The 15,769-nt window shown below is 39.2% G+C and overlaps 1 protein-coding gene across 25 annotated transcripts in view; it reads left to right on the plus strand.

Moving 5' to 3' along the window:
• CADPS (calcium dependent secretion activator) overlaps nucleotides 1-15,769 on the plus strand; it is a 477,655-nt gene that overhangs the window by 230,818 nt on the left and 231,068 nt on the right. For all 25 annotated transcript variants that reach the window (XM_047690232.1, XM_047690260.1, XM_047690359.1 and 22 more), the window contains exons 5-6: nucleotides 4,080-4,313; nucleotides 8,938-9,059. In XM_047690232.1, coding sequence (XP_047546188.1) covers nucleotides 4,080-4,313; nucleotides 8,938-9,059 — 356 coding nt within the window. The remainder of the gene's footprint in view (nucleotides 1-4,079; nucleotides 4,314-8,937; nucleotides 9,060-15,769) is intronic.

Here is a 15,769-nt window from a genome sequence, read left to right on the forward strand (position 1 = left end):
AAAGTAGATGGCTGACAGAACTGTTAGCACTTTCAAATGCTATTTCTCAAGATGTTCCAAAAAACCACTCCGTGTGGCTCGACATAAATAACCCTGTTAGGAATTGTCCTTGGGAGGCCATCCCCATTGAGGAATGGTATCAGTCCTGAATGAAATAAATGGATGATAGAGATTTTCTTTGGAAGACTTTGTCCACCCATATGCTATGTCTCTCATAAAGCGATATGAATAAACTGTTTTTGTCAAGGCTAATTTACTTTTATGCCTGGGAAAAGTAGCAATCAAGATGGACGACTACATTTTCCTCATTTTGGCACAACTTCAGCTTTGAAATGTGTTTGTAATGGGTCTGCTGCCGAAAACTCCCCTCAAGAACCTCAGGCTAGATTGACAGCATGCTATTTCTTCTCAAGGCTTTAGTACCCAAGGCAGAAAAATGTCCTTGTTTTCCCTTGCAGACTTGAGTTTTATGAGCCTCTTTTTATGATGTCATTAGGAACTGTCTAAGTTCTGGGAGGAGTGATCACTCTTTGGATTTTTCCTATATTCTGCTGCATCAAGTTTGTTGGACTCTAACTCTGGGCTAAAATGGTATTGTCTGTAACCACTGGGTCTTCTTGCAAAACCTCAAGACTATGGAGTTAAGAGACAATGAGTGAGTCCTAAAGGTGGGTGTGATAAAACAGGATGGTAAGGTCTCTCAGTGCTGATTAGTAGGAAAAGAATCCACTTCACAGACACGACGGTTTTTCTCTTCATCTCCGTGGCAACTGCAAGGCTAGCAGCTGCCAGTAAAAATTGAGAGATACCACTTACCCATTTTCCCAAGCATTCCATATAGTTATGAGGTTTGAGCCCCAACATGAGGAGTAAAGAAGTCAGTGGAACAGACCTCAGGCTGCTGGTATATAACCTGCTTGGTGTCTTCTAACATGGCCTTGGGGACCACTTTTTGACCATGAATTAACTTCCCTCACTCTTTCCTTTGCTCTCAACAAGATGAGAAAATATTTGTGGCCATGTACAGTAATACAGACCTTCTTAGATTCATGGTTACTTGTATATTTTTCATGGAAAGAAGAAAAGAACAATGATTCTGTCCCAGCCAACTCAAGCTGGTGGCAAACTCTTCCTCATCCATCAGACTCTCAACCTGAGGATCGCCTCCTCTGGAAAGCCACTCCTGATTCTCTCAGCTCTTGCCTGTCTCATGTCTCATACCCTGCTGTTACAACATCTACCTTGTTGCTTTCCCCAGTAGATCTTTCTCCCCACTGATTGTAAGCTGCAGGGGAACAGTCCACATCCTTTCATCATGATCCCCCCCCATGTCTAACACTAAACCAGGCACAGTGTTGGTGGTAGTAAATATTTTCTAAGTGATGGTGGACCAGCAGCCAAGTCCTCACATCTCTGTGGTCTTTTTCATAAAGTTTGTCCAAGTCTTTAAGGCTCACAGTTATCCCGGATTGAGTCCAAGAATGATAAGAAGAAAAAGGAAGCCTACTGTGCAAAATTTTAGAATTAAGATTCTTGCCTTGAATCATTACTAGTTCTCGTTGAGCTCATCAACCTAGTATGTTATTTCAGAGGTGTCTATCCTGCTTCTCCTTTTACTTTCACCCACAGTGTGTTTAGAAACATTCACTGGTGGACTGAGCCCAACCATAAAGCAGGAAGTGATTATACTAAAAGGCTCCAGAAGGAACAAGCACTCAAAGGTTGCTGGGTAGATTTCAGACCCCCATGCTCATTTACACAGAAAAGCAGAATCTCACTGTTCTTCCAGAACTATTTCATCATCTCTCTGCCTCCACCTCATGACTGAGTTTTAGCTGCATTGATAACTTAATATGGACAGTTTGACAAGCCATCCATTCATTCACTCAACTCATATGTGTACTTACTATGTGCCAAAGATTATTCTAGAGAATAAGAATTCACCAAGGGTATCAAGACAGACATCGTGGCCTAGCGGGAAAGATAAACAATAAATAAATTTCACGGTTTTCTATTAATTTTAATAAGTGTTACCAAAAAGTTGAGCCTAGGTATTATAAGAAAGTATAATAAAGGGATTCACCTAGGGAAATAAAATTTTGAGGCTGAAATACAGAAGATGGCAAGATGACGGAGAATTACCTAAGGAGGCAAAGGGGAAAGGGGAAGGCTTATGACAGCCCCTGGATAGGAAGAAGACTGGCATAGCACAAAGACATCTCCAAGCTCTATACAGAGGATTTGCGATACAAATTTTAGTGAAACTTCTATGGTAGCAAGAAAGAAATACCCTTCTAGCTAACTAGTGTGTGAGGAGACTTATTGAAAGGAGAACAAAAGACTCTCAAAAGATCCAACAGGAAAAATAGGTGGACTTTATGGGAATTAGAAAAACAATAAAAATTCAGAGCTCCTTTTTGTGACCCTAAATAACTTCTTTTTTCCTCTCCCCCGTCTCCTACCTTCCTGCCTTTCCTCCCTCCCTCTGTCAGTCTCTACCTCTATCCTCTCTCTACCTCCTTGTCTCACTTCTTTGTTAAGTGTCTTAGTCTTTCACGTGTTCCAATATGGCAGCTATCCATGAGTCTACACGATCTTGCTATTTCAGCTCCACTGATAATTGCAATCTCAGTATCTCTCAGTTCACTTGCTGGAGAGGGTAAATTCAGTTGACTTTTGGCCACTTAATTGAATTAGTTGGTTGATTTGGGTTCCACATACTAGGTACCCACATACTATGCATCTTATTTTTTTGGCCACCCAATTTGGTAAACCAATTCATGTCCCATGTGATCCAGGTGGAATTCTATCCTCAGCCGCAGGGATGGAGGAAATAACTCATGCCTAAGCAACTCAACACAACATATCACCAGCCATAAAAGGTGGTTTAGAGTATGTCATAAGTCGGACTTTGGGTGAGAATTTTGGAACAAAAGACATTACAAGAAGAGATATTCATCCTTCCTTTAGATAGCATAATGTGATGTTATAAGGTACAGATCTTTAGCAACCCTTCTGTGACATTAAGGGGAGCCAGACTGAGCATTGGACCAACCCAAAGAAACCCAAACCAAGATTTGGGAGAAAAATTCAGTTGTGATATCATCTGAGTCCTGATTCCAGCCTCCCTGGAAGCTGGTCTACCCCCAGGACATTTCAGACTAATAATTTCCTTCATTGTTTAAACCAGTTCCAAATTGGGTTTTTCTGTCACTTGCATCCCCCCCCAAAAAAAGTCAAACTGATGTGGCTTGCCCCTCAACCTGATCAGTATGAACCAAGACTAAGGAGGGCAAGTTCATGTTTCAAGTGGAAAATGATTCTTTGAGAAGGTGATTAATCCAAAGTATATTTAAGGCACTTGGACAACTTAGAGGTATAAAGAAATTAAATAGCATAGCTAAAGCATGTTGCAATTACAACTGAATTCATAAGCAAGGAAGGAAAAAATAGAGGTCAGTTTTTATACTGAATTCCTTTAATCTTCTTTTCTAAAGAATTTTAATCATGTCTTTCATCACTTCATTAATTTTTTCAATTTTTCTTGAAAACGGTAACTATTCTTTCTACTATTCCTTTTAGAAATAGCTACAGGCTATGTTTGAAACATCTCAAATGAGCTCCTCTTGAATTATTCATGTGAGAAAATCTCTATATGTATCCAGAAATAGGGTGTCTTTCTGTCTCTAAACTTAAAAACAACTGATTGCATTTTGCTAAAAAGAAAAACTGTTTCAACCGAAACCAGATTTAAAAAATATCACCCCATTTTTCTTTCCACAAATCAAATTTGCTGGAGAAAACTGGGGGAAAAATTGGACTATAATAAAACATTTGACTCTTTCTTACTATATGTTTATGTATATATCTCTCAGCTGTTAGAGATTGTAAATAACTAGAAGGCAAGCAGCTATCAACTCAGCTAGGTTGAACATTTTTCTAGCACAACACCACAATATCTGAGCAAAATTTCACCAGTGGTAGAAGTTATTATAATTCTGGGCTGTAAGATGGAAACCTTCTATGTAAATCAGGTCTCTATTTACTTTTCTGCTCATACTTTTCTTTTTCTTTTTAAGGAGCGCAAATTTCCCAAGTTTGTATCTAAAGAAATGGAAAACATGTACATTGAGGAGCTGAAGTCATCAGTCAACCTGCTCATGGCCAACTTAGAGAGCATGCCGGTGTCCAAAGGCGGCGAGTTCAAGCTTCAGAAACTCAAACGCAGCCACAATGCTTCCATTATCGACATGGGCGAGGAGAGTGAGAACCAGCTCTCCAAATCAGACGTTGTGCTATCTTTCTCTCTGGAGGTAAAAAGCCCTAAACCCTTAAACATCTTCTGGCACAGCCAGCAGGATGTGGGTGATTAGACGCACCACAGCTAGCTTGCTTTCCTCCTTGCACCCCCAGACCAGTTATTAAAATAACAGCTTGCTAAGCATAGGTCAGCTAATCAGCAAGTGATTCCCCATCTCCAGGAGCCCATGCTTTTCTTAAGGAAATGCAGTCTTAAGAACCACATACTTAATTTAATCTTGCTTTATTTTCCATCTTAAAGCAGTGCTCAAGGATTTTGTAAAGACATTATGCAATCTAGAAAGTTTAAAATTTTGGCATCCTGTGTCGTATTTATGAGAGAAATACCTAGCATCATTTGATGAGTTGTAGATTTTCTTTCCTGTCATGTCTCCTGTTGGCTACACCATAGAGAGCCTCTTATTGCAGTGGAGACTTTTTTACTGATCTCATCACCTGAAGAAAGAACCTGTTCAGACTGGGACTGTGGCAGAAGGCTCCACATGCTAATAAATTTCTCTATAACTTCTACTCACGTTTGTTCTTCATACATATAATTTAGGGAGTGGATCTGATCTGGCTACATTGGAATTGCCTGGGAAGCTAGTTTCGTGTGCAGATTCCCAGCATCACCCAGACCTACTGACCCAAATCTCGAGGCAGGGGAAATACAACCTGCTGCAGTCACTTTGGAAAATAGTTTGGTGGTTTCTCAAAAAGTTAAACATAAACTGGAGCACCTGGGTGGCTCAGTGGGTCAAGCCTCTGCCTTCGGCTCAGGTCATGGTCTCAGGGTCCTAGGATTGAGCCCCATGTTGGGCTCTCTGCTCAGCAGGGAACCTGCTTCCCCCTCTCTCTCTGCCTGCCTCTCTGCCTAAATGTGATCTCTCTCTCTCTGTGCCAAATAAATAAATAAAATCTTTGAAAAAAAAAAGTTAAACATAAAATTACCATGTGTAGAATGCAACTCTACTCTTAGGTAGCTACCCAAGAGAAACGAAAACACATGTCCCCATAAAATCTTGCTCCCCAAATGTTTATAGCAGCATTATTCTTACTAGTCAAAAATAGAAACAACCTATATGTATCTTCACTAATAAATGGATAGACAAAGTGTGGTACATCCATACAAAGAGTTACTACTCAGCAATTAAAAGAAACAAACTACAGATAACATGCTTTGATGTAGATGAATGTCAGAAACATTCTGCTTAGTGAAAGAAGGCAGACACAAGAGACACATGTTGTTTGATTCCATTGATATAAAATGTCTAGAAAAGGCAAATCTCTAGATTTTAGAGATTTAGATCAAATTAGCATCGCCTGGGGCAAGAGGTGAAAATGGACATTAGATTAGAAATTGGATTAGCGTCGCCTGGGGCAGGAGGTGAAAATGGACATGAGGGACATTACTGGAGGAGATAAGAATGTTCTAAAACTAATTTGTGATGATAGTCATGCAACTTAGTAAATTTACTAAAATCATTGCATTGTACACTTGAAATGGGTTAATTATATGATCTGTAAAATATGTCTCAGTGGTGTCAGAAGGAATCTCTGGGTGGGATGCACCACGAAATGCACATTTTAATAAGCCACCCAGTGCCTCTTCCGTGCCCTGAAGTTCGAGAACCATTCGTAACTTTTTCAAGCTCAGAACTCCACCAGGATTTTACAATAGCCCTGGACTTGGGAAGACCAAGAAAAGAGATCACATTTCTGTAGATTTAGTTAGGATTTGTGAAGACTAGGTTAATTTTCTAGAACATCATTAATGCTTGCTGTGAATTAACTGCAGATAATTTGTTTTACTATGCTCAGTTCTGATCAAAATAGTCATATTACAGTGTTTCAACATGTATTTTGCAGTTGGAAGAAGCAGTATTCAGTTAAATATAAGGCACTTGGTGTGTGAAAAAATCATCAGTGTAATTTCACAGAAACTTCCTTCCTTTCTTTCTTTTTTAATACCGCCACCTGAGGTACTGAATGCTTTTTCTTAGGTGTCTTTGAATTTGATTATTGCCAATTAAAGGTGGCAATTTATTCCGTACTGCCTCTTGTCTTTCTACAGAAAGTGGGAAAAAAGTGGTTTATTGATTTTCATGAAGTTTTTAAATCCGTAATTTCCTAATTCTTTACCAGGACTCAATATTATGCAGCTGATTATCTGAAATATAGATGTGAGTGAGTCCCCAACCACACTCCCGTGTGTACATGGTTCAAACAGGCTTTAACGTGTAAGCACAAGTACAGAATGAAATGCCCTAAGCTTCCCAAATACTTTTTACTTGGAACAGCAAATTGCACATATACTAAAACTGCCAGCAGCAATCATTGTGCATCTGTATGTTGGGTGACACGGTGAGGGGATGGTGAGAAGAGGGAGATAGTGGAAGGTCATCTCATCAGGGCAGACTGGGTTTGGACTTGCAGGTTGGTACAAGACATGTTTCATGCACGTCAGAATTGCAAGGCTGGGGAGGACAGTTATGTAGAGCAGTGAACCGCAGCAGGAGAACTGAGGTCCAGGTTGCCCAGCCTTGCACAGGGGAGTGCTCTGACGGGCCTATATAGAGTACCATTTGCCTGCTTCGCATCATAAACTCCATGAGTCCTCACAACAGTCTTTTGACCCATTTGCAAATGTGAGAAAAAAGCCACAGAGAGGTTAAGGAACTTACAAATAATTATACGGCTAGTGAAAATGCAGATTCAGGATTTGAACTAAATCTTTCAAATTACAAAAAAATGCTGTTCTTGCTCCTGTGCCTCTCATTTCCTCTCATTTGTATGGTTCTTTCCCATATGAACATTCTCATCCATCGTATTTGGTCCTCATGTAACAGCCACGGAGGGATATAGGGCATAAGTTATTATCCTCATTTTACAGGTGGAAAGACTGAGACTCGGGAGATTTGAAAGAAAAGTGGTCTGACTTTAAGGCCAGGTCATTTGCTCCACATCACATGAGTGAGAGTGGTTCTCAAAGTATGGCTCCTGGATCATCAGCATCAGCAGCACCAGGGAAATTACTAGAAATAAAAAAGGCTTAGGCTCCATCCCAGACCTGCTTATCAGAATTCTGGGGGTGGAGCCCAGCAGTTTCTGGGTTTAGAAAGCCCTCCAGATATTTCTGGTTTGCATCAAGTTTGCGAACCACTGGGCTTTTAAACAGCAAAACTGACTTGGTTCAAGGCCAGTGCTATTGTTCTTCCTTGAATCAAGCCCATTGAAGAAGTGTACACACTGGATGTTGTATGTAAGTGACAAATCACTAAATTCTACTCCTGAAACCAATATTGCACTGCATGTTAACTAACTAGAGTGTAAGTACAAATTTTGAAATAAAAGAAGGAACTGTACTTTTTTTTTAAAGATTATATTTATTTATTTGACAGAGAGAGAGAGAGATCACAAGTAGGCAGAGAGGCAGGCAGAGTTGGTGGGGGAAGCAGGCTCCCCGCTGAGCAGAGAGCCTGATGCGAGGTTCAATCCCAGGACCTTGAAATCATGATCTGAGCCGAAGGCAGAGGCTTAACCCACTGAGCCACCCAGGTGCCCTGGAAGTGTACATTTTTTGCACAACCATATCCTTCCCTGTGTGTCCTGCCATTACCTCTTTTGGAGTACAACTGAATGATATTTTAGTATCCCTTGCTTACTATAGATCCCTGTTGCAGGTCATTTGTTTCAGATTTTTAAATTGGTATATTTGCTCTATCCGCCCCTCCAGTTCTCTCCCCTCTAATAAATGACAGGATATACCACTGAATATGAGAATCTCAGGTGATTGAATGGAGTTAAGGGTAGTGGTTGGAAGTGCCAAGAATTGTAAATGATATACTTTGGTCCAGCAAAACACCAGCTTTTTTCTCAGTCTAGAACAGAGAGTATGCGGCTGCAGACGTGTTTTTGTTTTGATTCAACAATGTTGGTCTGCCCAGAGTTTGTGTATTTTATTCCTCCCTTTTTGGATTATTGTCAAAACTTCAAAATCAGATTTCTGACTTTGATTCTGATTCAAATTTCCATTTTCTGGGTAGGAAAAACTGCAGTATCTGGCAACTCCAGACTAAGGAAAGACAAGGCCACAGTGGGCTGCAAGTGGGTGCCAACTACTCTATTTAGATGGAGCATATGCTCTCCTATTTTGCCCCAGGCCCCACTACTCCCTGCTGTCTTTCTGCCTCTAATACTAAATGGTTCTTTGCCCTTTATCTTAGCATTTGCTAAGAGAAAAGTGAATTTCTGGGCCTTTGTCTCTGCCAAGTTCTGAATTAAAAGTTAGACTATTTTTAAAGAAAATAATACAGAGCCTATTTATTTGTAGAAATGAAAAAGGATCCTCTGCATTCAACCCAGGAAAAGAGAAACCCATTTCACATTACCTGACTGGCCCTATGAGCTTCTAAAGTGGTGAGGGTTGTCTTTCCATCCAGGAAGCAAAAAATTACACTATCAAGAATTGTATCTTCATGCTAGACTGGTACCAGCCTGGCTGATAGCAAACTGATAGGAACTGCCAGAAACTTGTTGGGTTTTTTGGTCACTTCTTCCCAACTTTATATTTTCTTCTGGGTGATGCTGTCCATGGGCTTTGGCAGTAACCTCCACCATGTGTGATTCTCTTTCCAGGTGGTGATCATGGAAGTCCAAGGCCTCAAATCCTTGGCTCCCAATCGCATTGTTTATTGCACAATGGAGGTGGAAGGAGGAGAGAAACTACAGACTGACCAGGCCGAGGCTTCTAAACCAACGTAAGTTCTGCTCCTGTACTGTTCATCTTCCAGAAGGTGGTTCTCATTGGCTCCATTTTGTCTAACTCCAACTTAAAGGTCTGGTTTCCCCAGAAGGTTCTAGAAGGCATGTTCCTTGTTTGTTTTCCAAACAAGATGACTTGATTACATTCTTATTCAGCAGCCATATTAAGGATTGCAGTTTTTTCAGAGCAGAGAACAGAAGGAAAGTAAAGAAACAATCTCCTTTCTGGAGCTCTATGTAATCACCTTAGTTTCAATCCTTTAACAGGACGTGTAGGAAAGTTTGATACAAATCTGTTTTATTAAATTTACTGAATGATATTTCATTCATGGATTAAGAGATTTTTTTCAAAATCTTTCTCTATATGCCACAATTATGACTATGTCAGTAAAGCAGTGTGTTATTTTAAATATGATATATTAATTCATTTGATCAATGCATATTTGTCAAATGCTCAGTGTGTGTGTACAAGGTAGTGTTGCCCAGTGGAGAGGAAGGTAGTCACTGCTTTAGCCCTACAGAGCTCACCATTGAGTGGAAGGATCAGAAATATAATCACATAAATATATAATTACAAATAGTTACAAATGCTGAAAAGGAAAGAGTGCTTTGAGAGGAGGTAGCAGGGGACCTAAGTCACTTTGTGGGGACAGAGTCAGAGTAGGCCTTCTGTAGGAGTCATGAGAAATTTGGGCTTGTATTATAAAAGTTGAATGAGATGGGGTGGGAATAGAAAGAGCATTCCAGGCAGTCAGCTTGTATAAAGGCCCTGTGGTTAACGAAGGCCCTGTGGGAAAGCAGAATGGAAAGAAGTTTTCGTGGGGCTAGAGCTCAGAGAACAAGGTATGCCAGAAACTGCCAGTGAGACAAGAAGGGACCACACAATGGAGAGCCTTGCTAGACCGTGAAAGGGAAGTACAGAGATAAGTGATCAGATATGTGTTTTTAAAAAATCACTGTGGCTGTAGCAGAGTGAGCCAGAGTTGATGCAGGAGACCAGCTAGGATTCTCCAGCAGTGGTTTGTAAGAATAATGATGATCAATTCATCTGGGTCAGTAGACTCTCAGGCCTCAACAATTCAGGAGGGGTCACTTTTTTTTCCCTCCTTACCACCTATTTCTCTTCTATCTCAATTAAGCCAGCCTAGACTAACGAGCTTTCTTTTTTTATTGTTGTTAATCCATAAAAGTCATAAAACAGTAACCCCTGATAGCAATGTACTGCCTCTCCTTCCCCAGAGAATTATCAACTATTTAGCAGAACATGAATAACCGTACCAGCGTGTTCAAACAAAATGGTTCAAAGAAAGCACTGAATGTTTCCCGGACTAGAGGAAATCTGAGGGCATTGTATGCCTTCGAGTGGTTCTTTGCCTGAGTAGACAAAGGCCTCAGATGGTCGGAAGCTGGGCGAAATTGATGAATGGAAGCGAGATGAAATGGAAACCAATACAACTTGTCGCACATTATCTTTCCTCCCTTTTTTTCAACTTAGTTTTAAACTGAAAATGAATGCAGTGTCTTTTTCACTGCCTGACAAAAGTCCTCATTTTCCCCACACCTGCCGCCATGGCGTGACCCTTATCAATGCTATTATGTTATGATGCATTGTTTATACGTGCTTTTACAAATGTGTCATATGTGGGGGAAGAAAAACCTATTTGGTATTTCTGCCAACTTTTTGGATGTTGGGCCTAATATGGTGTCCTAAGATAGAGTAGGAAGGAGAAATCTCTGATTATTCTAACAGGATGTTGTTTCATAATGAACTATTTTATCTTAAAACATAATTCATATCATTTTATTAGGTTTAAAGGTTTCAGCTGCCAGGGTAAATGATGAGCTGATTTTCATGTGCTTATGAATGTTTAAAACAGAGTTTCAGATTACAAATAAATATGGAACACTTCGGTCTACCTACTTGAAATACTCATATTTCACATATATATTTACTCATATCCACACATGTGCTTTATTATGTCCATATTCATAAACATCTCACCCTAAAACATTTCGCTTTTCCAGCCAAAGGTATAATATTTTTATTTTTCTTCCATCAGTGAGCAGGTATTACTAAAACCTCACAGAAGATTTGCTTGTTTGCTTGCTTGTTTTTCAATACATGAAGAGTGCAAGTTTTCATGGCTAGGGTCCAGTCAAATCAATCAGGAGTGGCTACCTTGAGTGCTATGTTAAGAAAAGTTCTGAGGGCAGATCTATATTCAGAGGAAAATAGTGCCTGATGAACTTGTTATGTCTGCCGAAGGAGAAGAACAAGTGTAAGTGCCCTGTATATGCCATTTCTTAGTATCCCAAGGAGATATACACAGAGTCTGAAATCTGACAATGCTTGTTTCCTGCTGTCTCTTTTTTTTATCCTTTCTATACGAATTTTCTTTAAACCTCTACTCATCAAACTTCTAAATCTACAATTCTTTTCCCAGTTCTCTTCATTACCTTTTTCCTTGTCATCGTTCAGTCCTGGAAGTTTTTCTCTGCCTCTGGCTTGACATGGTTGGATGAATGAGCCTGTTGGTGCAGGTACATTTTCTTCCTCTCTTCCTAGTTTGGACTTAATTCAGAATCCTATCTTTTTTTTTTTTTTCCTTTGAAACTTATATTCTCCTTTTCTTCTCTACTTCTACTTATAATTTTTCCCATTATCAATCCCTCACTATCATGTCTGCTACTTGATTTTGATTACCCCCAAAAGTATCATTTTGAAGGTTATCTTCCGTCTATCCTAGTAACTCCCCTTTATCATCTGACAAGTTTAGCCCTTTTTCTGCCCTCCTCATTTTCCGAATCTTGTCTTTGACTATTCTTACAGCCTGCTGATGCCCATACTTTATTTATACATTCTAAAATTAAAATTCAATTCAAGCCAGTTTTATTTGTTACTCATTAATTCTGTTGTTGCCGCTACTAGGTATTTTACCCAGTAACTGGAAACCCACATCTTATCTCATCAGGTGTCTACAAGGAATTTGACTTTTGTTTTGTTGTTTGGGTTTTTTTGTTTTTTTGTTTTTTTGTTTTACCAAGTACAGTCACAAATCCAGAAGTACATCGCATGACCCACTTTGTCCAAGAGTGTGTTTTTTTAGAACTTTAATGTGGAGATGTCTTCACTGAAAACAAGGGCAGAGAGAGTTGTACCATGATTAAGTTTGGGAAATGCAAAACATTTCATCTCTTTATAAGTTTTTCAGTGTTCATCAGCATTTAAAAACCTTTGAAGATTTCCAACAGTAAATAAACCTATTTGCCTTTGATTATTCATGAGTTCCCCAAACTTATTTCAACTAATACCTATTAGCATCCATTGGAAATACTAGTCTATATTGTCCAAACCTAGTAATGGGAGTTCCAAGTTCTCCCTCACTTCCTAAGCCAGTACTCTCTCTTCACTTAAAACCAGGGCCCTACGGATTGCATGGAGCACTGGGTGTGGGGCAAAAACAATGAATACTGTTATGCTGAAAATAAATTTAAAAAATTAAAAACAAAACAAAACAACAACAAAAAAAAACAAGGCCCTACCTGGCATGATCATTTTGGATCAGATGCATAATATAAGAATGTTGTGTTCATGACTTAAATACACTTTGTGATTGGAAAAAATGAGGTGTGTGTGTTTGTGTGTGTATGTGTGTCCTCTGTTCATCCTTCATTTTATCAATCTGGATGCTAAATGTGGGATATTTGCAAGCAGACATTATTTCCTCTCAATTCAGTTGTCCTCCTCTCCTGGGTCTTAACATGGAAAGCCAGGAAAATATGTTATCACAAGTTTTCAAGCAATATGTTTATTTCAAAGAATATTGCCTCCATTTGTAATATATTGTTTTTTGCTTCTGTGGGAAAGCAATGGAGGTGCTGAGGCAGAAGTTATTGAAATCGTGTCATTAGGCAAGCAGTCTCTGGCAGGCATGAGAATGGAGAAGAGAAATACTTTGTGGATTCAAGAACTCAGATGTATTTGTCTACCTCCTATGAAACAGAGCAGACTTTTCTTCCCATGCCAGGTGTTTTTCAAAGGACAACACTCTTAGCTCTGTGGATAACAGATTATGTTAGGTTTGATCAAGACATGGCTTTGAGTAAAATCAAGTCATGTGATAAGGAAGTCATTGCTTCTCCATTTGTTTATCTGTTCTGATCAGGTCCAGGAGAACATCTTTATTTGGTTCTAGTAAATCTTTAACACCTTCAGAAACCTCAGGTTTTGCGTCTTCTACAGACGAAAGCCTCCAACTAGAATTTCATAGCATTGTTTAGATCTCACTTACCCAAAAATATTTTCTGTACCGGGTCTTGGAGTGGTTTCAAGAGAAAGAGAGTACCTTTTCTGGATGTCTCCTTTGAAATGTAGATGTAAGGGAAAGACGGGAGGGATAGTTATTTGCACTCCCTCAACAAGGGTACATACAATGCTTTCCTTATGTCCACCTGGGGTTGGGGCTAGAGCCTTGACATAGATCCAGTTTTGGCCTCGTAGAGTGGACATTCTAGTAAAGGGCACAATCAGTAAACACATGAACAAATAAACAGGTAAAGCAATAACAGTTTCTAATTTGTGTTACCTTCCATTCATGGTGGTGTTTTGTCTTTTGCATCAGCGACATAAGTGTTATTTTTAAAAGAAATATAGTAACATTTAAAAGTGAATTGATTTAAATAAAATATATTAAGTAAATAATAGCCCAGGTGGTACCTGGATAGGATTTAAAAAATAATAATAATCACGGAAGCTGTGTTGATATGTGGGAATAGCAAAGATGGGGAAGATGGTATGCAAAATACTTTAATTTGGGAAAACTGATGTAAGGAAATAGAACATATTCCCTGAGGGGAAGATATACTTCAAAGTGACTTTCTTGGTGGTTTTGTACCATGTAAGTTACCTTCTAAAGAAAGCAAGCCCTGAGGGTTAAATGCTAGAGAAATTTAAGTAATTGGGCTAAAAAGGAAGGCAGTTTTAGTTGGCAGTCCAATATTGTGCTAAGTCATCCAAAATTGCATTCTTCTGAATGGAAACCAAGGATGCTACTTGACATTTGATTATTTAACCAGTTTATTATTCCCTGACAAGCCACGGGCTTTGTGACATATGGATTTCATTATTGTCAGGAATTAGAAAACACAACCAGACTGTTTCCTGCCACTTTCCAAGGGAAGAAGAAAATAAGATGCCCTCGCTGGTAAATCTTGTCATAGCCCTAGCATTTTTCAGTGGCACCTTATCTAATGAGACCACATTAAGGCAAAAAATAAAAACAAAATGCAATGACTTTCTGTAACATTTTTCTTCTCTGAAATATATTATTTGTCCTAATGGCAACTCAAAATGGGCCAGGCTTATTACACCCAAATTACTCATACAAATGGAGTAGCATTAAATCGCCCCCACAGTAAGTCAGTTACAAAGTCAAGAAAGGAACTTGTGCCGGTGCCGGCCAAATCCTTGCCTCATGTATCATCTTAATGGTACCCCTTTTTCAGTGTAACCAAAAATGTTTTCAGTGTACTGGGCCTTGGAATGATTTAAATGGAAACAGACTATCTTTCCTGAATGGCTTCTTTGAAATTTAGATGCAAGAGAATGATATAGAGGATAAGCACTTGCTTTCCCTCAACAAGTGTACATACTTCCTTGGGTCCACCTTGTGCTGGGGCTACACCCATGAAAGACATAGATCAAGCTTTGGGCTCATAGAATGTACATTCTAGTAAAGGACTTATGCAATAAACAAATGAATAAATAAATATATAAGATAATAGTAGATTGTAATTTGGTTCCAAAAGAAATGAATAGACTGCTGCAGTGAAAAGTAATGGGGAGGTAGGGTACTCCGGTGGCCAAGAAACCCTATTCAGAGTAGGTAATGTGTCAGTTGCTACTTGAAAGATAAGGAATGACCCAGTAATTCGATTACTAGGTATTTATTTACCCAAAGAAAATGAAAACACTAATTCAAAAAGATATATGTACCCCTGTGTTTATTGCTGCATTATTTATAATAGCCAAGATATGGAAGTAATCCAACTGTCCATTCATAGATGAATGGATAAAGAAGATGTGTGTGGAATGTGTGTGTGTGTGTGTGTGTGTGTGTGTGTGTGAATATTACTCAGCCATAAAAAAGAATAAGATCTTGGCATTTGCAAGGCAGCATGGATAGATCTGGAAGGTATAATGCTAAGTGAAATAAATCCATCAAAGAAAGACAAATACTATATGATTTCACTCATATGTGAAATGAACAAAGAAAAAAAAAAGACAAACAAAAAAAGCAAACTCCTAAATACAGAGAACAAACTGGTGGTTTCCAGAGGGGAGATGGGTGAAACAGATAACAAGCACTCACTAATGTATAGAATTGTTGAATTATTACGTTGTGCACCTGAAGCTAATATAAGGATGTATGTTAATTATACTTCAATTTTTAAAAAAAGAGGATATAGCAAGGAAAAGATGCCAGGTGCAGTTAAGAACAAGTGCAAAGGCTTTCAGATAGGAAAGAGCTCCATGTGTTCCAGGACCAGAAAGGAGAGCAGTATGAGTAGAGACTAGTCAATGTTGGGGAGTGTGGTACAGGAAGAGACTGAAAAGCAAGGCAGGGCCGGACAACTCAGGGCCTCCTAGGCCACATGAAGGATTTGAACTCTATTCCAAGACCATGGAGAAGCTGTCAGAGAATCT

Source organism: Lutra lutra, chromosome 1, assembly GCF_902655055.1.
Source record: "Lutra lutra chromosome 1, mLutLut1.2, whole genome shotgun sequence".
Classification (NCBI taxonomy): domain Eukaryota; kingdom Metazoa; phylum Chordata; class Mammalia; order Carnivora; family Mustelidae; genus Lutra; species Lutra lutra.